The sequence below is a fragment of the Lepidochelys kempii genome, chromosome 2, assembly GCF_965140285.1.
Source record: "Lepidochelys kempii isolate rLepKem1 chromosome 2, rLepKem1.hap1, whole genome shotgun sequence".
Taxonomy (NCBI): domain Eukaryota; kingdom Metazoa; phylum Chordata; order Testudines; family Cheloniidae; genus Lepidochelys; species Lepidochelys kempii.
Window position 1 is genome coordinate 134,347,818 of NC_136381.1, and position 22,888 is coordinate 134,370,705.

Sequence of the window (22,888 nt, forward strand, 5' to 3'; positions counted from 1 at the left end):
ATTTCCTCAGATTGGTTTAGGGGGGTTACTAACTAAACCATCACAATCCTCTGAAACTCCAAAAATCTCTCTCTCTGCCCTCCCTTGCCCTTCCACCCCCAACCCTGAATAACTATTGGGCATAAGCTACTTTTGAAGTGCTAAAATTAGATGTATTGGGAGTTATTCCCCTTATTCAGGATAACCCAACTGCATTAAGTCGAGACTACCAAAGTCACCATCAAGTTCCTCCATCTACTCCCATTCTCACCTGCCACTTCTCAGAGGGACAATGAGCAGGTGAGGGGAAGAAATGGTTTGGAATAGGCGAGGCCTATGGTTTGCCTGTGGATGCCTGCTGTGACCTCTGCTTCATTAGATCAGAGTTCCTGTTCACTTCCCACCTTTGCAATTTAAGCCCCAATTCTTCCCCATGCACCACCTCACAACCCTGCTCTCTGCTCTGCTCCATGTCACATCCCTACTTATCCTTCTCAAATCATCACCAAGCAGCCCTGGGGTGCACAGCCATGTAAAGGGGGAGCCAGAGGGACTGGGTGGGCACATGGAGTTGTACTTTGATGATCCTCAGGGGGATTGTCAGAATGCAATTACTCTCCCCTTGACTTCTTCACAGCCCAAAACTATCTCAGTTCAAATCTCCCCCCTACACACACACACGAGTCCAAAGTTCAATATTGCCTCACAACCCTGCTGTCTAGAGTACCCCACACACATCCGCACTCCTCAATCTGCTCTTCCACCCACATTTGGGGCAGGAACCATCTTTCCATTGTGTGCATATATACACACAGTACCAACATAATAGGGCTCTAATCCCTTACTGTCACTTCCAGGGGCTACCACAATTCAAATTAGTAAATAGGGTTTCCTAGTCCTCATCACAGCTCCCCTATTACTTTCTGCTTTCAAGCACTGATCCAGATAGAGCACTGAAGGGGGAGTCAAGAGCCTGGGTTCTATTCCCAACTCTATCACTGACCTGCATCAACCTGTGGCAGGTCACCTCGCCTCTCTGTGCCTATGTGACTTGCTTTCAAAGTACTTTACAAAAAGAAGGTAACACATGAGAACTGTTATATAAGACCTACTGACTTTAAAAAAAACCGACCTATTTCTATCTGAAAGACCCACCTAATTCTATTAATTAAAAAGTCCCTTGTTTTCTAACCACACCACGTGGTCAGAGTTAAAGGTTGTACATTTTGACCCCACTTCTGATAACACCTCTCTATGGAGTATGCATAGCTATCAATGCAAGCACCGTGTTCTGTGAAAAAGGGCCTAGGAACAATGTAATGTGCTACTTACAATCCAAACATTATAGTTGCATTGATTTATTATTACTGTGTATATTTAGCAATCAAATTTACTCTAGTCATGATAAAATCTAATTAAGCACTTTCCATGCTAGTAATATTGCATTAATGATGCTAGTCACAATATGGAGACTCATAGCAGCTCAAGGTTTTCAGATGCTTCTGTAAAGTTGCCTTTGGAGTTGAGCTTTTTCCTACTTGTTCTTGGCCCACAGGCAAATCTGTGCATGCAAATTTCAATTTAAAACTGCAAATATACACATTTCTGTCAGCTTTTAGTTCTACACTAGAAAAAGGGGATGTTTTCACAAGTTAAAGATCAGGTGGATAAGTCAAACTGTTACATTCCACTAGCACTTACTGAGGACGTGGGCATAAGGGGGTTGAAGTGATTTTGTTCAGATATGAAGTTCTGAATGTTTGAAAATAAACTATGACACATCCACAGTAAGCTGCTTTCCTTATGTTTCCAGCAATCAAGTTGAGAGGTTGTGAACAGTGCTATGCTGTATGGATGTTTATACATGTAGAAGTTCACAACATTATTAAAAGGCATTTGTTTCAGAATGACCATTTGAATACAGGCAGAGTTATATGAGGAAGTTCAGAACTGCTTCAAGATTCCTTCTTTTTTAAATTCCATATCAACACAAATATTAAAAGTCACACAAGTTAGGAAATTCAAAGTTATGCATATAGCAGCTTTTCTCCTGCACAAGGTGTTGAGTTGTAGCTACTCCATACTTGCAAGAGGGCAGAATCATTTTGAAAACTAGATGCTTTAAACTTTCCTCCACTTATGTAATTAAAATCTCAACAGTACAGATGCAGCAATGCAACACTAGTCACCCAAATTTCAAGGACATCATCAACAACAGTCGCAGTTTGTATTAATCGGTCTTTGCACGGCTCCATAGGCCAATTTGGAAAGAACTACAACAGTTACTGCACTGACCACAGAGTCGTTTGCCTGGTTGTGTTGCTTAAGCTGCATGTTATTTCCTTACCTGGCGCTGCACTTCCAACTGAGAAGAACAGCCTTGTGCAAAGTCATAGACACCCACCCTTATAGCGTGGCGTCATGCAATAGGATCAATCATCAGTTGCTCAAAGATCTAATCAGAAATATTTGTCTTGTGCAACTTTTGTCTCAGGATATCTTTGAAGCATTTCATCTGCCTTCCGTGCTTACAGTTGCCAGAATTTAATTCAGAATATAGAATTTGTTGGACAGACAGGTCTTAGGCATATAAATATGTCTGGGCAAAATCAAGTGAATCTCAATACTGACTGAACCAGCTTTGGCCAAGACTTCTACTTTGGACACCCAGTCCCGCCATTTGATGCTTAGCACTTGTAGGTGTCACAAATGGAAACTGTCAAACATTTTAATGTGTTGTTGATAGCAGGTCCATGTTCCACAACCACAGAGCAATGCTGTGACAACAGCAGCATTATATGCTTTGATTTTTGTTTATAGGCAGATATGATATTGCTTCCAGATTTGGTGATAAAGGCGACCATATGCAGTGCTGGCTTTCTTAATTCACATATCTACTTCATAAGTGATTATCATTTCATTGTTTTACATGCTGCCAAGGTAAGGAAAGAGTTTGACTGCTTGGAATGTGGTAACTTCCAAACTTATTGATAGATGTTGCTAAGGTTGTTAAAGAGCTAGCTGGTACAAAGCCTCCGTTTTTGTTCAACTGATGGTAAGGAAAAGTTACAAGCCGCCACAGCTAAGCAGTTTGTAATATCTTTGGTGCTGCTTCAGAGTGCGCCACCAACAGGAAACCATCAGTGTAGAGCAGTTCCTGGATCAACACTTCGATCACCTTGGCATTCACATGTAGACGAGAGAGATTAAAAAGCTTGACGGTGCAAATGCACATAAAGATGTCATTTGAAGAGCCATGGAGGGCCTTCCTCTAGCATTACAGTGAAGAATAGACCAAAAAGGCTAGGAACGAGGACACATCCCTACTTCACCCCATTCGTGACTGGAAATGGATCTGCTAGATCACCATCGACACTAACATGTCCAAATAACATGTCCTTTGTGCAATTGCTGAGTGATGTTGATAAATTTGTATCGACACCCAAATTTAGCAAGCAATTTCCAGAATGCAGTGCAGTTGACCATGTTCAAAGCTTGGTTAGATCAAGAAACACGATGTACAACGTTTGATGCTATTTGTGACATTTTTCCTGTAATTGTCCAGTGATGAAAATTATGTCAACAATGCTCCACTAAACACAAAAGCTGCCCTGTAACTCTGATTTGGGCCAGGAGCTGGTTCAAGAGGATCTGTGCAAGAATCCTGCTGGCCACAGAGAGCAAGGACATGCTGCGGTAATTGCCACAATAGCTTTTTGAGCCTCTGTGCTTATAGATAGTGACAATGTTGGCATCTATCAGTTGTTACGGTATGATTTCTTGAAGCCAGACATGTGAGAAGAATTCAAAAGCTTGTCAATGAGAAAATTTCCTCTGTGTTTGAAAACTTCAGCTGGAATGGCATCAGGACCAGGAGGCTGGTTAGTTTTCGTTGCTTGGACAGCCTTCAACACCTTAGCTCATGTGGAGGGATCAGCAAGTGCATTATATATCCACAGCAATCAATGTAGTATTGCTGTGGATATGCCACACGGCTGCTAGAAGAGTTGCTTTACCATGGAGCTACAGAAAAAGGAACTGAAATTTCTGTTGCAATGCATTGGTTCAACCCTGGGAACCTGGATAAATTGCTTTAAGGAGCAGCAGGAACGTTACTGTATGTTGTCACATACCCTCCCCACTCCCAATTTGAATATCCGTTTTAAAAGCTTTGACCTATATGTAAGTGAACAGTCTATATATATTGAATTAAAGAATAGCATTGGTAGAGCGGGGAAGCAGCAAACCTTGCTTAGAAACCCCAACTCCCAAGCAGTTAAATATGAACAGCCACAGGTTATAAAGGTCTGTGCTTTTAAAACGTGCAGCTATGAAGTTTCAAATGAACTTTCTAAGAATATCTATTCAACTCTAAGCCAAGGGTCAACTTATGGAACCTCTAAGTCTCTTCTTCCCCTTTGACTTTATATAAAAGTAGAAGTGTTGTAAGCATGACACAAGAAGTAATTCTTCTGCTCTTCTCCGCGCTGATTGGGCCTCATCTGGAGTACTGTGTACAGTTCTGGGCACCACATTTTAAGAAAGATATGGACAAATTGGAGAAAGTCCAGAGGAGAGCAACAAAAATGATTTAAAGGTCTAGAAAACATGACCTATGAGGAAAGATTGAAGAAATTGGGTTTGTTTAGTCTGGAAAAGAGAAAGTTGAGGGGAGACATGATAACAGTTTTCACGTACATAAAAGGTTGTTACAAGGAGGAGGAGAAAAATTGTTCTCCTTAACCTCTGAGAATAGGACAAGAAGCAATGGGCTTAAATTGCAGCAAGGAAGGTTTCGGTTGGACATTAGGAAAAACTTCCTAACTGTCAAGGTGGTTAAGTACTGAAACAAATTGCCTAGGGGCACTGTTGAATCTCCGTCACTGGAGGTTTTAAGAAGAGGTTAGACTAATACCTACCAGGAATGGTCTTGGCATTACATAGTCCTTGCATGAGAGCAGGGGACTGCACTAAATGACCTCTCAAGGTTCCTTCCAGTCCTACAGTTCCATGATTCTATGAAAATTGGGCCTGAAGTTTTGGCATAAAATATATTTCTTTTTACATACAAGTAGAGGATATTTTTGTATGACTACAAAGATAGTTCATAGAATCATAAAATATCAGAGTTGGAAGGGACCTCAGAAGATCATCTAGTCCAACCCCCTGCTCAAAGCAGGATCAATCCCCAACTAAATCATCTCAGCCAGGGCTTTGTCAAGCCTGACTTTAAAAACCCCTAAGGAAGGAGATTCCACCACCGCTCTAGGTAACCTATTCCAGTGCTTCACCACCCTCCTAATGAAAAAGTTTTTCCTAATATCCAACCTAAACCTCCCACACTGCAACTTGAGACCATTACTCCTTGTTCTGTCATCTGCTACTACTGAACAGTCTAGACCCATCCTCTTTGGAACCCCCTTTCAGGTAGTTGAAAGCAACTATCAAATCCCCCCTCATTCTTCTCTTCTGCAGACTAAATAATCCTAGTTCCCTCAGCCTCTCCTCATAAATCATGTGCTACAGCCCCCTAATCATTTTTATTGCCCTCCGCTGGACTCTTTCCAATTTTTCCACACCCTTCTTGTAGTGTGGGGCCCAAAACTGGACACAGTACTCCAGATGAGACCTCACCAATGCTGAATAGAGGGGAATGATCACGTCCCTCAATCTGCTGGCAGTGCTCCTAATTATACAGTCCAAAATGCCGTTAGCCTTCTTGGCAACAAGGGCACATTGTTGACTCATATCCAGCTTCTCTTCCACTGTAACCCCTAGGTCCTTTTCTGTAGAACTGCTGCCTAGCCACACGGTCCCTAGTCTGTAGCAGTGCATGGGATTCTTCCATCCTAAGTGCAGGACTCTGCACTTGTCCTGGTTGAACCTCATCAGATTTCTTTTGGCCCAATCCTCTAATTTGTCTAGGTCCCTCTGTATCCTATCCCTGCCCTCCAGAGTATCTACTACTCCTCCCAGTTTAGTGTCATCTGCAAACTTGCTGAGGGTGCACTGCACGCAATCCTCCAGATCATTAATGAAGATATTGAACAAAACCAGCCCCAAGTCTGACCCTTGGAGCACTCTGCTTGATGCCAGCTGCCAACTAGACATGGACCCATCGATCACTACCCATTGAGCCCGATGTTACTGCAAACTTAAATCTGCACAGTTTAAAAAAAAATTTAAAAATGCATTTCTTGGTTGGACTCTATTAAAAAAAAAAAAACCTTGGGAATAAGATTTTTCAGTATCACGCAACTTTGGCCTAACTCTGCTCCCTTTGACTTTAATATGAGCAGAGTTAGGCCAACACAGTGCTTTTGATAATCCCATCCTAAGCATTTACTGAGCATATTAAGAACTTACCTTCCAGTTGCCAGCTAGATAGTCAAACTCTTTTTTAAAATTTGAATAGGCTTTAAAAATAAGCACTATTTGCAGGTCAAATTTCCAGGTTCAGCCATCTGTGTTGTGTAGTGTAAAATATTAAAAAGGGTAGACTTTTTCATCCATATGTTTGTAACTTTCCCTCAGTTTAAAAAAAAACAGTCAGAGAGAAGCATGGAGAATGTTGTGCATATCAAAAAGAATTTGTAGAGGTTCTTGAGTAAGTGAGAACATGGAGTTAGGCCTGCAAATCACCTTGTATTATAACTGTGGTGTTCAGTTCCAGGTGAACTCTATGCAGTTATATTAAAAACACTCGCACAATGTCACCACAGGATTTTATCACAAGTTTCATGATATCTGGAGTTTTTCTTAAAGACCAGCTCCAGGAGTCATTACAAAATAATCTCAGGTTTCATTTCTAGACCTTATAGTTGCAGAGAAAACTTTGAAATCAGGAACCTTAAAAGGTTAAAAAAAAAAACCAGATAAATATATAGATTTTTTTTTCCAATTGATGTTTCATGATTTTTAAGCTACTCATGATTCTTGGAGTTGTGACTCATTTTTGAATGCTTAGGGTTGGCAATGCTGTATGCATATGGGGGAGAGGAGGAAAACACGTGGAACCTTCATAAAAAGTTAATTGGATATATTAATGTTTTTACAAAGAGACACTATCACTAACCTGTCATTCAGTAGAATATTGCAAAGTACAAATACTGCACTGAGTAACTAGTCAACTATTTAGAATCCATATGTATAGACTACATATGCCTCTGTTTCTCTTGAGATGAGCACCAAGTAAAATGAAGCAAGCTAAAGAATTAATTAACCTCTGCATTCAAGAGTCAGACACAGCTGGTATCATTCCTAGTCAGTAGAAACAAGCCTGAAAAAGAACCTCTGAATAAGGCCACAAAGAAGGGGTGGGAATGGAGAAAAGGAAGCTGAAGTGCCCTGTACTTGATATATTCAAAAGTGTGAAAGGAGAGAGAGAGTCTGCCAGTGTCGCTGATGCTAGCCTAAAGAAAGGACAAGCTTACCAATTTTTCATCCTCAAATTAACATGAGCAGATCTTAAAAGGACATCACTCTCAAGTGACTAATTTCTAGAAAGAATATGAATTTTTTAGTCTTGAATCAGAGATCCTTAAGAAGTCTCTGTGGGGAGCAGAGAACACCAATTGAGTCTCACCATCCTTCATTGTGACATTGATAAGCTAATCTGCTAACTAGTTATTGTAAATCACTGCAAGATTGCATACATAATTCATTTTCATCCATCAGTCTTCTGAGTTTTTAAGAGTCTGTTACTGTTTGCCTTTCATTATTCACTTGCACTTTCTGTTGCTCTCTTAGTTTTCTTAGAGCATTCTAATACATTAGTCATTTGAAATTTACTGCCATGTTAATAAGTTATGGAGCATAAAGAAACCACAATTGAATCTATGGGAACTTGAAATTAGCGGCTTGGTTGGCCATTTTGACAGTTTGTTCTAGACATTCTTCTCCACTCCTCCCCCCCAAGCTGATTACACCACAATTATTAGTTAATCAGCAAATCTGTTTTGCTATAAGTAGCTGCTTTCTATTGTCTAGATTAGAAAAAAAAAGTTCTGAAATCTGTTCAGAGTACTGTTGCCACTTCTAAATGGCATGTTTGTATTATGTATTATCCTCTTCACTAGGTAACTAATGTATAAATCAATGTGTTATTACAATGCTGCAACAGAGAGCAGGGTTTTTCCACATAAGAAACAGAGGAAAGATTAATTTGTTTTCTGAAGTACTCATTTTTATTTATATAGGGGGGAAATTTCAGAAGCACTTCAGTCACTATTTAGCTTACATCCCAAAGACTTGTGTGCCAAAATCTTTCGGACTTAAGTGCTTTTGAACATTTTAGCCATGATCAGTTCAGCTCTTCGCACCTGCCTTATTGGTTACACAGTTAATATTGCAAAGCTGAAATACAGCCTTTACAAAAGGACCCCGTTAAGAATAATTGTGTCGCTTAACTCAAATAGTAAAAGCTGTTAGCAATGCTAAATACATATTTCAGTAATCTGTGACAAAAGGATGCAATTCTGTCATTTTAAGGGAACTGTTTCAAAGAGTGATGATTCAAAATTTAGAAGACTGAATTTTAACTAGAACCTTAGAATAAGCCCCCAGTATTTTGGTCAAGGTTGGATGCTTTGGAATGGATGGTGCCAACTACTGTAAGCAGCATGTAGGGGTGGGACCTCTGCACAGGCAGAGCCCCATTGACTTCCCTGAGGTCTGCCCACACAGAGTAGCTTTACAGGACTAGGGGGCCAGTGTCCCTAGTTCAGAAAATAGTAGGATATTAGACTCTGCTCTCAGGAAAGGATAAGTCAGAAGCAGATTACTGGCTTGGGCTCTGTCAATGACATCCCCTTCTAATCAGCGTAATAAGGAAGCTGGCTGAGGCCAATAGGGGCACAAGGAGACCCAGAAGCCTTGAACTGAATTGTGGGTTGTGAATTAGGAATACTAGTTCAAAGACACTATAGTTGGTTTTGCTTTACTAAACTCTAGATTTAACAAATTTTACCAAAAGGTCACCAGGGTATTGCATACCAACATATCATGTCCACAGTTACTGTCCAGGATCCTCAGTTGTTGGAGATATGCTCTGATGAGAGGACACAAATACCAAAATGCTGTAACTAGATGAAGACCAAGATCTGCTCCCTGCAAGCTAGTAGCCAAAGAAAACAAGGTTTACAATTCTAGAGGGTTACTTTCTCATTGTAGAACCAGGGCACATATTTCAGAGAGTTACATTGACAAACATTGTGAATTACAACTCTGCCTCAGCAAACATCTCAGCAATATGCTGCAAAGCATTATCAGACATACAAATTCAGAGTAATTGTTTAAAAAGTATGTGTAACTAAAGTCTTTACTATGAGGGCACATCTCATGTGACCTTCCAGAGATATAAGTCACAGTTTGTGGAATACTACAGTCCCATCGGATGGTAAAATTAAAAATCTGACTTCATTTACAGTCTGAAATTTCTCATGGAAAATAAATACTGGGCTGAACTAGAGAAACAAAGCCCAATCCTCCTTCATATAACATGATTGAGCTATTGTTAGATCTGCTAATAAAAAGGATTAGGGGCTTAATTGAGAGTAGTTTTTGTCAGAGACGTATTTAGTATTTTAATCAATGGAAATACAAGACCACAGCTGAGATTAGATTTACCAGGAAAGAAAGTTTTCCACTATCTAAAGGGCATTTAAATTTTGTAAGAAGGAAACAAAGCTACTGGACTGGAAAACTTTGTTCCCTCTCTACAGAGCAAGTTCAGTATGGGAGTGGCACAGCAAGCTTCCTCATGCTATCCTGCCATTTTGTCTCAAATCTGACCTGAAGCTGCTCACCTTAGGAGTAGAGCAAAGCTAATTCTGCATTCCCATGCAGAGTCCTGGGCCTCTCTGTTTAGAAGTTGAAACATGCCAGTTGTTATGTACACACCTGCTGATCAGGAATGGGCTGAGAGCAACAGGGTGTATCACAAATATCCAAAGAACTATTGGCGGTTATTTTCCAGCTACACCCTAACCAGCCAGGATTACCAATTACTGACACCTCTAGGCTTGCCACGTCAGTTCGAAAGTAAAAAAAATTACTTGAGCCCCAGCGCCAAATTGTTTGAGCCCCGGCACCTCTTTCATTACAAATTAAGCACTGTTTGAAAGGTTCCATATCTCATTGCCCATCCCTTCACAAAGGCGAGGTATTATCCCTCCTAAAGACCATTTATTCAGCTTTATAGGCAGAACTTCCAGTCACAGACTAAAACATTTATTCCATACTGAAACAATGGTCACAAAGCCATTTCCTCAAACTCAGTGCATGGACATATTCAAGCTTTACTTATGTATCATGCTCCATGAATTACTAGCAGGTCTCCATAAAGCTAAGCAAGACTAATCCTTATCAGATACTTAAGCCCTAACATGAGTATAATAGGTCTACGTGGGTTTCTGTCTTCTCAAGCAACCCCCACTCCCACTCAGATTTAAAGTTTCAACTATACTCTGAAATCAAAATACAACCAAAACCACTTTTGCCTGAGTTTATTTCCCCACCCCTCATAAGAAAAATAGCCCATCCCACAGGCTTAGAAACCTAGCTGGAGTTTCATGTTTGTAATGAAACCAGTAGATTTTTTGCATAGTTTGGTTAGGTGATTGAACTCATTTTGTCTACTTTCTACTTTTCCCACAGTTTTCTGTTTTACACTCGTCTATTGAAGCATTCTGGCTCTGTTACCTACAGCATTGTGTTTCGGATGTCAAGCATATTAAGTCATTTGGGGTCACAGCTGGACACTAGAAGAGGATTGGTTGCCAAGAAAATCATGTGTGTTGAACTTGAAGGCAAAAGATTTGATGGTGCTGGGTTACAAAACTAAAAAGAAGTTCTGAACAGAGACTAAACTAAGACTGTATATTGGTGTTGTGGCTATTCTATTGTGAAGGATAAATGTGCATTGATCAGTATGCTTCCAGAAACTGAAGTTCTCTACAGAATGGATACTCTACAGAAAGTGAACTGAATGTGTAATTAGTTAAGGTCAGATAAGTTATATCAGACTAGCACTGATATTTCGGGGGGGGGGGCAAAAGCACTGTCATTTTCATTGTTCAGTGGGTTTCTAAGCATTAAGTCAAAGGTACATCTTTGCAGCCCACCACGGCTTTCAGACACCATTGATTTTTGTAGAAGCCAATTGGTTGCTAAACAACAGAGGGTAACTTAAAAACTGAGAGTAGTGCGCAGTACAGTTTTGTATGGTTTGGGTCCCATTTGGGGGGGTTGCGTTTGTTTGTTGGTTGTTTTGGCGCCACCCTGTGAGTGTAGGGTCAGGCCCGCCCTGCAATCACCAGGTGGCAGGAAGTGCAGCAACCCAGCCCCAACCTGCTCTGCTCTGCCAGCTCGTGCTGGGGGGGCGGTTTCCCCCTTCCCCCCAAGTCTGGGGAGGAGATGGAACGGTGGGGAAGGGGCATGGGATGGGGTGGTGGCAGGCTGCAGGGCAATCTCCCACCTCCATGCAATCAGTGGCCTGTGCTCCCCACTGCCATTCTGGAGCCTCCACAATTATTTATTGACAAATAAAATTTGCAGAATTTTAAAATATTGTGCACAGAATTTTTAATTTTTTGGTTCAGAATCCCCTCAGGAATATGGGATGCTGTGCAGCTGTGATGGTGGAACTGTGAGGAAGGTGATGAGCAGTGGGGAGGTCTATGGGCGGGGGATGCTGGGCGAGTGGTGTGGTGTACAGGGTGCTGTGCAGTTGTGGTGGGAGGCCAGTGGGGGAGGTCTCTGGGAGGGATGGGGTTGGGCATAGAGATCTGTGGTGGAGGTCTCTGGGCGAGGGGGTGCTGGGCATAAGGGTGGGGCACTGGTCAGGGGGGCGGTGTGGTGCGGTCCTGCCCTCAAGGAGAAGAGGCATGCTGGCCTCACAGGGCTAGGCAGGCCAGTGTGCATCTGGCAGCTGCAGGTTTGTAAACAGTGCCCTCCTGCTGGCCTTCACAGAATGGAGCTGCTCCCGCCATGCTGTGCCTCATTGCCCCCAGCCCACCCTTCACTCTGGAGACTGACCATCCCATCCCCCTGCACCTTGCCCCAACGGGGTCTACAAAAAGTTAATCCGGCCCTGGATACATGCACCCTATATGCCACCAAAAGTGGTGTGTAGCACAGACACAGCCTAAGTGGGTTCTCCACTGGTTGCTGGAGGTAGGAGTGAAGTGCAGCTAGTCGGCCTGCCCATCTCCCTCCTCACACACAGATAAGTTATATGCAGCCCAGAAAGGCAGCACACACCTCCCTATTGTGTGGGAGTTCAGTACATGAAGAGTCCCCACCATCCACGAAGCCAAGTGGGATAATGGCTTCATTGTGCTAGGCACTGTACAAACACACAGGGAAGCAGTTCCCTAACCTGGACAGCTTACAATCCAAATAGTTGGATGAGAAACATACCAGTTTAAACATGAAGGCATTATTAATCTTGTAGACCAGTGGTTCTCAAAGCCGGTTCTCAAAGTGGTTCTCAAAACTTCATGGAAAGCCCCTGGTGGGCCGGGCCGGTTTGTTTACCAGCCGCGTCCTCAGGTCTGGCCTATCGCAGCTCCCACTGGCCGCGGTTCGCTGCTCCGGGCCAATGGGGGCTGTGGGAAGGGCAGCCAGCATGTGCCGGCCAAACTTGCGGACACAGCAGGTAAACAAACCACCCCAGCCCGCCAGGGGCTTTTCCTGAACAAACAGCGGACCGGCTTTGAGAACCACTGTTGTCGACTAGTCAGTAGCACTTCCAGCGTTGGTGAAAAGCACTTAGCATATTCGTTTCAGCACTGGCAACATTAAATACATTAATCTGCCTCTTTAAGAAGGTTGGCTGTTGAATTACATTTATTGGCCATGGGATGGCATCAATTACAGTAGAACAAGTACCTGCAAAAAAGACATGTAGGTGCACATTTGCAGCAGAGTTCATGGGAAGCTAGAGTATGCATGTTCGCTCCTCCTGTTAATGGCAATGGTACAACTAACAATATTATGCCATCAGGTTTCGATTTTCAAAGCTACCTAAGGGATTAGGGTGCCCCATTCCCATCAGAGTTAATGGAAAATGGGTATAAAAATCCTTTACATCATTTTAAAAATTCTCAGCCTTAATTTCATCCATAGCATTTAAATTAAATAACCTTAGGCATAAATTCAATTACTTTAGTCTAATAATTTGGCAACACAGACATTGTTCAAGAACTTTTGTTTGTTTGTTTTTTAAAGAGCATCTGAGATGAAGTTTACTGAAATACTATACTGTACTACACCTTTCTACTGGCATAACTGTATTTACACTAGATGGTTACATTAGTTTAGTTTTATATAGGTTTCTACACTTAAATGAGTACAAGACCAGCAACCCTGATGCAATATGAATTCTTGATAAAAGACACAGCTTTCCCATATTCACTACACTTGCCATAATCACATTTTGGCTCAAAATATCCTTCCATTTCATGTACAGCTCACATTTATTGACAAATTTACAAAACCAGAAGTGCGTGGGATTTTAGAATCAGCCAGAGAACTTCTCTGATACTTTCCCATCTATTAGCATTTCCTGCTTCACTGCTTTGTTATATTCTCACACTTGCATCTATAACATTCCATATGTTGGAAACACTAATCCCACCATTTAAACATAGCTGGTTTAGAGTATAGCTGGTGCTATGCATTGCCAAGGACAGATTTAGAAAAACTTGTTCTTAAGCATTAAAGTTGAAGAATCTTGCTAACAGCTCATCAATGCAAGCCTTTTGTACTATCTTTGGAGGTATATAGATGTAAAAGAATTCTGCTCCAAGTACTTAACCAAGATAATCTCATTTATGTCTCCCTCATTACTGTGTGGTCCAGTACCCAATGTGAACTAGAACCCAGAAGGTGCTCTCTGATTTTTCACTACAGGAACATAATAGGCCAGATTTCCAGCTGGTGTGTATCATAATGTTGATTACGGATTTACTCCACCCGAGATCTGGCCTAATATTTCTAGTTTGTTCATTAAGGGCAGCCTAAGAGGAGCACGAGTGTACATGAAAACTCACAACCATCTATTTGCGAGGCAGTAACAGGACAGGTAATGACAGCCCCTTGCTCCTATGGTGGCATTTCAATTCCTAAGAGATAACATATGCAATACTTGGCTAATGTGTTGAGCCATTAACTACCTTTTCTGACTGATGGGGAGTACTGAGTGGGCCTTGAAGAGTCCGATACTAAAACATGAGCTTTTCAATTTGGGAAACTGGGAGGGGTTCCAGACAGTCACTTCTGAGAAGACGTGCTTCTTTCCATATGCTGATAGCCTGATGGTTAGGGAACTAGTTTGGGGTGAGGCTAATCCAGGTTCAAGACCCTGCTCTGATGAATTCAGTATGATCTGGGATAAAAAACTTTGCTGCAAATCAGACAGAGAAAGGACTTGGTTTTCCCATACCCACCATAGTGCTCTAACCATCAGGGTGTGTTTGAGAAAGTCTCTTTCTTTCCCATCAGAAATGACCAAACAACCCTGGATCCAAAATCTTCTTCCCAATGAAGACTGTCAAGACAGATAAATGTTTTGGGGGGATGTAAATTTAGATGAAATTTTACTGAAAATGTTCCAACCAGCTCTGTGCAACACACTAGTCTTTTGGGCATCCCACAATAACCCAGCAGTTTATGGGCAAACTGCGCTTCCCCATCCCCAATGGTATGATTGTATGATTGGAAGAAAAAGAAAAGAAATGTATCATTGCAAACATCTTCCCCTCCCTGCCAATCCACACTGCTTGAGAGACTGCGCCACAATCTGGTCTTACTGTCATACGTTGAGGCCCCACAAACACCCTAGCGTCTGAGTGCTCCCTTCTCTCCTTCCTCAGCTGAAAATCAGCTCATCTTATTAAGGCCTTCACTGTAATTTTGGAGGAAAAAATCCATGTCAACATCATTGCAGTTCTGAGCACAGTGTTTAACTTTTGCAGCTGTAGACAATCAGTAGAGGTCTTGCAAGATTATAGGGATCCTGTATCCATGGTGATTTTTAATAAGAAATCCTTTTGCTGTAGACTATATTCAGAAACAAGGAACAGTATATCAGACTTTATGGATGATCGCTGCAAACATTTATCTCTGAGGAAAGAGGATATTTCTGCTTATGGATCTGACCCACACCCAAATATCACACAGCTGGATTTGGTTCTGGCAATTCAAACCCAACCCTTCTCCCCACCGAAACAGGAAAAGTAGTTGTGAATATATGTGTGGTCCTGCTTTGGGCTGATCTCTACTCAAATTCCTACCCTAATTGAAGATTATGAGTTAGGTCTTCTTTTCACAGGAGGCAAGTGTATAATCCCATTCCACAGCTCTTTTCTAATGCAGTGTTTTGTCCATAATTCATGAGCATGCTAAGAATGGACTCTGGTTATCCTGTGTCCTCCTGTTCTCTTCAGTGAATTGTTTATAGTTTGCTATGCCAAGGTCTGAGAGGCTCATTTTGTAAAGAGTAATATCATAAACATCAGCCTCATACTTCACCCGTCTCATGGTTCTTGATATGTTACACTTTGATAGAGTAAAATTTGTTACTTCTTCCCCCCGTATTTATTTAAGATTGTTCTGACAAGGATAGTCTCATAAGACATACATTTTGTTTTGCCACAGTTCTTGAGGGAGGAAGGGACAGCAATACACAGTATAGTGTATTTGAGACACCAATAGTATAATGCAGGACACCATCTAAACATCAAATTATATTTAGCAGTCAAATTTAAAATTTTATGCTGACAAGACTTCTTATAGTAAACTGGGCATTTCTCTGTATATTTAGATAAAAATTTAACTTTCAAGCACTTGTATATATATTTACCATTGAGTTTGAACATTACATATTTAGGAAGAATTTTCTTTTTCCAGCTCCATCACTTCCAAAAAGCTAACTGGCAACTGCAAGAAATAAAGGAACACAAGCATTTGTTCTTAGGATTTATTCTGTTAAGCCACTCTGTCCAGGGGGCTACATGGTCTTTGCCACTATAGTATGTGAGTGCCTATTTCACTCTGTGACAAAATTTTCTGATGGCATGAAGATCATATTAAGCTGTAATAGTAAAGCTATTTCTGATCATTCCATTTTTATTTTGTTTCCCAAGTTCTATACCTGCATCTTATTTAGCCAAGCCAAGATATGGTAACCAAGAAAGCCATTATGGACAGAGCTCTGCTGGCATTTGGATGAAAGGCCAAGCATACAGGGGAAAGGAACTGACTTGTTTTGGGAAGGAGTCTGTGCCAGTGAGACAATCTTAAGAGTCTTCGAGCTTCAGGCTCATGAGAGGCAAGTCCTCAGTGGACATGGTGTCAGGTTTCTAGAAAAGGACTCAAATCAAATACTGTTTCGGATCTTTTTGCAGCATCCGTTAGCACTGTTCCCATAGCAACAAGGAAAATCAACATCTATGTCAATTTAAAGATTCACAGTATAGTAACCTGTATTTTCCCACAATTTACAGAGAAAGATAAATTTAGGTATCAGCCTTTTTTCTTTGGTTAAATGGAATTATTCTGAAGGATTAATAATCCCAGTTTCTAATTACAGTACTATAATAGAAAACCAGCCCCTCCTCTTACATACCCACCCATTCCTTATGGAGTATACAAGTTGCCTGATCCTAGGATTTCTCTTTCCACACTAACTGGAGACGGACTATGCTTTGTTTACAAGGGAGGGCTGTTTCATGCATGGAGAGGTGATTATCAAGAGGCGATAGGCCTGTGGCTTCTGGTAGTCCAGGTTCTTTTTCAGGCCCCATCATTCCAATTCCAATCCAAATGAGCAGTAGTGCTTCTCGCTAAAGGTTCTTCCTGACAGATTCGTTGTTGTTTTTCTTTTGCTCACTGGGCTGGGTAACAAAGTCATTTCTGCTGCAACAGAAATAACTACCACACAGTATACCCCCCCTTTTGGGGGGAGGCAGGGGGTCAATCAACCCTCCTTATATCCATGTATGTTTTCCCCTTTTTCCCATCTCTCTCCCCAAAATCATTCCCAGACAATGCTTCTCGGAATATTTACAATTTTTAGTAGCAATTTTTTGTTCCATGCTTCAAATATGCTTATTTCCAACAGTGACTAAGAGAGCAAGATAAGCCTCATCAAATATTTCACCAAACATAGAATACATTGTCTCAAGTATAGAGCCTTTTGATCTTCAATATGTTGTGAGTCAGCTAATTGGATAACATTTGGCAAGCCAAGAGTACAGTTTCTATATAATCTTACTGCTGTTGAACAGTTGTAAAGTTCAACCTACTGTAATGGATTCTGATTTAGGGCCCCAATCCCGTTTCTACTGTAGTCAATAGGAGTCTATCAATTTCAATAAAATTTAGCCTGATTCTCAAGGCCTTTAAGTCCTGCAACATAAATACCATACCATAATGCTATTGACTTCAAAGGGAGTCTGCCCTGCCCAAGATGTTGCAGGATCAGGGCCCAAAAATCAGCTGTTGAGGATATTGACAAGTAACCTACTTTTCATGAACAATCTAATTACACCCTCACATCACACTCTCACATCAAATATTACTGTTTAAAGATCACTTGAGTGTTCGGTTCCTGCCTTAACAATAAATAGATTAATCCACACTTTAACCTCTATATATTATAGAGCAGAGGAAGGATTTCAAATTATTCTGTAAACACAAATTAGCAGTAATCTGAAGAAAAGTTTAATGTGTTTAAAAACAACTCCTCAGTAAAAAAAAAAAAAAAAACCTCTCAGAAGTATCCTTATGACATTCCAGGAAGATAGCAGAATCTAACTGTATATAGTGAAGTATTACCAACACAACAGTTTATGCATGCTCATAAACCCATGTGTGGCACAAATGTTTAACAATTGCATTGTCATTGCTAAGTTTGGGTTGTGTGGATACATAAAAGGTTCATACATGAATTTTTAATACCTGCAAAAGGTGTTCAATTGACATCACCAAAGAATGAAGTCTTCTGTTCCTACACAGAACAGGTACAGCATAGGTAGTGGCTGTGCAAGCTTCCCTCTCGCCAAGGAGACATTAAAGTCAACAGGAGTTTTCCTATCGACTTCAATGGACTTTGTATCAGGCCCCAGCTATGTGTCACATTGCTGTTCTGGATGCACCAGCTCTAGGTGAGAAGATAGCCTAGGCTCAGTCTACATGAAGTTTTTTGTCCTGCAAAGAGGAGGACGACAAGATTGCAAATTGGTTGTGATTCAGATAAGTAATAATCTGAAATTTAATAATTCCTAAGAACCCAGTATTGCCCTACAATCAGAACTTGTACATTAACATGACCTTGTTTTAATTCAAACACACAAGTGTTTTCAGTAAAAGACACAGTATCTGCTTTGGCTATGCCAGTTATTCATCCCCTCCTATTTTGCCACAAATAGACAACTTCTAGTTGTCTTCCATTCCAAGTCTGCCTAACCTTACAATTTACACAAGGATCCTGTTATGCAGGAAGGTAGGAATGTTATCTTTCAAGTTTGCACATAAGTGAAATTCTGAAGGGCTTTTAAAGGTGGCCATGTGATTTCAAGCACCGAGAAGTTAAGGGATAGTCAAAGTTAAAGTAAATGAACAAACAATAGCACCTTAGTCCAACCTTCAACCCATTTTCAAGAAGATAATCAGAATAATCCAAATGAGAGCTAAGAATGTTTTAGAGACAAAGACATTTTAATTGCTGTTTTTCTTAGCATTACAACATGGCTACCTCTTGTTCATTCCCCAGAGCATAGTTCATAAAGGAGGCGAAATTCACAGCCAAATGCCTGTGCAGAAAGAAAATGTAGCATTGGGTCAGTGCAAGCAATTGGATGCCAATGAAGTAATCTTAATGTACATTTGTGGTTTCTGCTATATAGCTCTGTACAAGATAATTGAAAAGTGGTAAAGGAAGTTCAAGCTGATAGTATTCACTACATAGCAAGAAGAAAAAAATATAAATGCAAGTTAAAGAACAAAATTTCAATACCTGGGGACACCACTGGATTTTAGATTTAAATAATTTCATAGATGGCCCAAATAGGTTGATATTCTGGACATTTCATTTAACTCAACCAATTTTATTTTCATAAACAGCCTTAATACACAAGCCCTAACACTTTGCAAAAACCTGTTTTAGCCCAGCGCACTTTTTAAGAGAGGTCTAACAGAATAAGACTCATGTAGGTCATTCGGTAATCATTAATCCTAATGTTGAACTACCATTCAAGTAATAAAGTACATACATATCTTTTAAGGAACAGACCTGTAAAGGCAAATATCTACAGCTCCCACACATCTTCAAACACACAATCACCATGGACTCTTGACACATTAAAGTGGCATGTCACTCTTGAACTATACTAGATGGGATGCTTTTATATCAACTAGATTTGGTGCACATTACAACTTTCCACACATATAGATGAGACTTCCTAAGTTCCTAACCTTTCTAAGTGGACTCGCAAAGCAAAGTGGAAATATTTGTCAAAGCCCAAGCAGTGAGAATTCTAGTGCCAGTAGCAAAACAAGCACAAGTGACGTTTCATGCGTCACTGCATTGTGAAAGCATGAGGAAGTAGAAGGGGAGGATACAGAGGCTAGTGAGCTGTGTTTAGTGGGTCCTGGGAGAAAGTAAGCTGCAGTACTGGTAGCATATTTGCAACTTTTCCCATCAGGATCTCCAAGGAGAGAGAACGAGCTAAGGTTTTTTCCAAATAGTTCCACAACATTTACAGCCTTCCATAATCAAAAATCAGTCATGTAAACAATTAACTTAAATTCTCAATATCTCACCTGGCTCCGCTTTGATTGGCTCTGGCATTGGCAAAGACAGACCTTCTGGCTAGGAATCTCATGAAACAAACAAACCAACCCCAAATTGCAGAAGAACACAGGCTTCCTTCCCACACACTTGTCCTACCAAAGAGAGAAAAATAGGGGCAGCAGCAGCAGAAGACTATTTCCACCTGATTGGTGAGCCACATTGTCAGCACCTGCCAATAGAAGTGTGAAAGCAAAAAATACTTCAGCCTTGGACTTTGTTAGGGCTGCTAGGAGAAGGTAATGATAATGTTATTTCTTCTTACTATGAAGACCACCTATGTAAATTGGTTTCCAAAGCAAAGAACAGTGGTAAGATGACCAAAAGATAAGTGAATAAATCATCAGTTCTGAGCAGCCCAGAAACAAGAGCTTGTCAAAAAATCCGTTGTTACACTCAGACACAAATAGAACTAAAAGAAACTCCAGAGATATTAACTACAAGTTGCCACACTCTCTTGCGAAGGCACCAATCTTATTTAAGCCAACTGCTACTTTTGTTCCACTGCAGTTAGTAGGTGGCCAGATCTAGGAGCATGCTTCTTCCATTCTGCAGCAAGTCTACTCCTTAAATTGTATCCTCTAGTCTTTGAAATAAATTAATGAAGGCTCCCTCTCCATATGAGTTGTGCATTCCCAGCAGAATTAATGGTTTGAGAAAAGGTTTAGGCTTTCTCTCAGTCACGTGCTAGATGGTCTTGCTTCCAGCAGTGCAAAGTCAATGCAACAGCCGCCTGAAAGCCAGAGAAAGAATTTATAACTGCTTGGCAATCCAGTCCAGACTGAAGTACTTAGTAGCTGGAGCCAGGCTTGTGTTTGGCATTCCTGATCTACTCTAATAAATACAACTATTAGTGCTTAAACTGACTTAGCATGAGCTAGTAGGAGAGTCTTGTTTTGCATGCCAGGACATCAAATCCACTACAGCCCTAGTCATTACATATTTTCAAAGCTTCTCCAAAACTAAGGCTCCATTCCCCTACTATTCTCACAATCTGGCTCCAACTTCCAAATGGAAACTTATACATTTGAAAGAAGTGGGTCAAAGTAATCAAGTAGCAGATAAGGCAGTTTATAACTTTGGTACAGCTGCCACTCAATAGGAGAATAAATCTCAACTGAAAGTTTTTGTAAGAAATGTCTGCAGATCAAAGATTCAGCCTGGGAGGTTAGGTCACTAATCCATATCCTAACAGAAGGGACAAATGGTTTATAATAGGTTACAGCTTCTAAGTGCAATCAGCAAACACCTTAGGTCTCACAACTGAGTTGTGAGATTCATGCATTTGAACCCTATCTCACATACTCATGCTTATCTCCTGAAAACTCATGGAGTGCAACCCAGGACTGGGAGCAGGAGTCCATGTGCTGGGTCATAACGCCACTCAAATCTAGCCTGGCCGCCCATCGTACCAGTACCCAGGTCTTCTTACTTCATCTGCTTTGGCTGAGGTGTACCCTACCGTTGCCCACTGCTAGAGGGGACCTGACCAGAACCTAACCAACTCTCAGCTCCCAATCAGCCAATGGGTAGACAATAGCTGGAGGTGAGTGGCGTTAGCAGATTCTTATATAGGCTTATTTAAGAATAAACATTTAAAATTAAATTTGAAATTGACAACATATGTTAAAGCCTAAATTTACTATAATCTATTACATCCTAAAATACTATTAAGCAATGTGTTTGCTGCCAAGTTTTAAAGGAAGTCAAATCACTGAACTGGTGGCAGTCGCTGGCCAAGCACCTGAAACTACAGAGTTTGTTGAAATGCAAAATCAGCTTTTGACATCAACCTGTTCTGCAGGTGCAGAGAGACTATTTTTAATTTCAGATTATTCAACTAATTCAGTTTAGTGACTAGTTCACTGAAAGTTGAAAAACCAATTGGGAGTTGAAAAAGCAGGAAACATTCTTTCCCTTTTCCAATCGGTGAATAAAACCTAGGTGTGAAAGGATGAGATCTACTAGTTTGAAAATTTTGAAGGACAGGGTGATCAGAAACAATCAGTTCTATTCAGTAACTACAGATAACATGCAAAACATGTTTAGATAACCTTTTTCCCCCTCATGTATCCAGCTCATTTAAGGTACTTTTATTTAATTTTAAAAAATTAAAATCCTGATTTTGTGCAATTGAATTTTAATTTCCATTCAAATAGAACTTGACACAAATCACACAAAAAACAAGTTCATTGTCTAGTAAATAAAAAATGCATCTTTCACCATGTAAAAATTGAGAATCTGAATAAATATAAGTTAAACTATATAACTGCTTATATAAAATGTGTACACATTTAATGACTCTTCCTGATTTTTAGTAAAAAGAAGCACCAAATTTAGTGTAAAGGCTATGTTTTAGTGGCAAATCAACATATTGTAATGGTTATCAATGAATAAGAATCAAACTTTCTTTAGAAAAATCGCTAAAAAGTACAAATAAAAATCACAATTAAAAAGTGAATATTTAAATCAGGGTTTCTGGCTTGCTGATTTAAATCATGATTAAAATTGATTATTTAAATCATTTTGATATATATCTATCCACCCTGCTTGACAATGACAACTGCAGCAATGGGTTTGGTTTTTAAAAAAAAAAAGGAAAAAATGATAAGAGTTTGCATGCTTGATGGTGTCGGTCATTCCTGACCAAAGGCTGCCTAGGCAAAACTGTAGTGTGCCACCTTTCTATTTATCCCCAGAAGAGAAGTTCCTCTAACATGGGGGCATGTCAGACTTTAAGAACATAAGAACTATACTGGGTCAGACCAAAGGTCCATCCAGCCCAGTATCCTGTCTACCGACAGTGGCCAATGCCAGGTGCCCCAGAGGGAGTGAATTTAACAGGTAATAATCTAGTGATCTCTCTCCTGCCATCCATCTCCACCCTCTGACAAACAGAGCCCATTAATGGACTTAACCTCCATGAATTTATCTAGTTCTCTTTTAAACCCTGTTATAGTCCTAGCCTTCACAACCTCCTCAGGCAAGGAGTTCCACAGGTTGACTGTGTGCTGAGTGAAGAAGAACTTTCTTTTATTTGTTTTAAACCTGCTC

The 22,888-nt window shown here is 40.6% G+C and overlaps 1 protein-coding gene across 6 annotated transcripts in view; it reads right to left on the reverse strand.

The window, feature by feature from the left end:
* The window catches only part of BASP1 (brain abundant membrane attached signal protein 1), a 72,427-nt gene that overhangs the window by 18,364 nt on the left and 31,175 nt on the right, over positions 1-22,888 (reverse strand). For 2 of the 6 annotated variants that reach the window (XR_012157372.2, XM_073332283.2), the window contains exons 2-3: positions 17,944-18,192; positions 15,845-15,921 (exon numbers count right to left, since the gene is read on the reverse strand). The exons of 2 other annotated variants lie outside the window; for them this stretch is intronic. Coding sequence is in view for 1 of the 4 variants with exons in the window: in XM_073332281.2 (XP_073188382.1) it covers positions 19,807-19,997 (191 nt within the window). In the remaining 3 variants the exon portion in view is untranslated. Of the gene's footprint in view, positions 1-15,844; positions 15,922-17,943; positions 18,193-19,806; positions 20,007-22,888 lie in introns of all 6 variants that reach the window. 2 more of the 6 variants (XM_073332281.2, XM_073332284.2) reach the window with 2 other exon arrangements.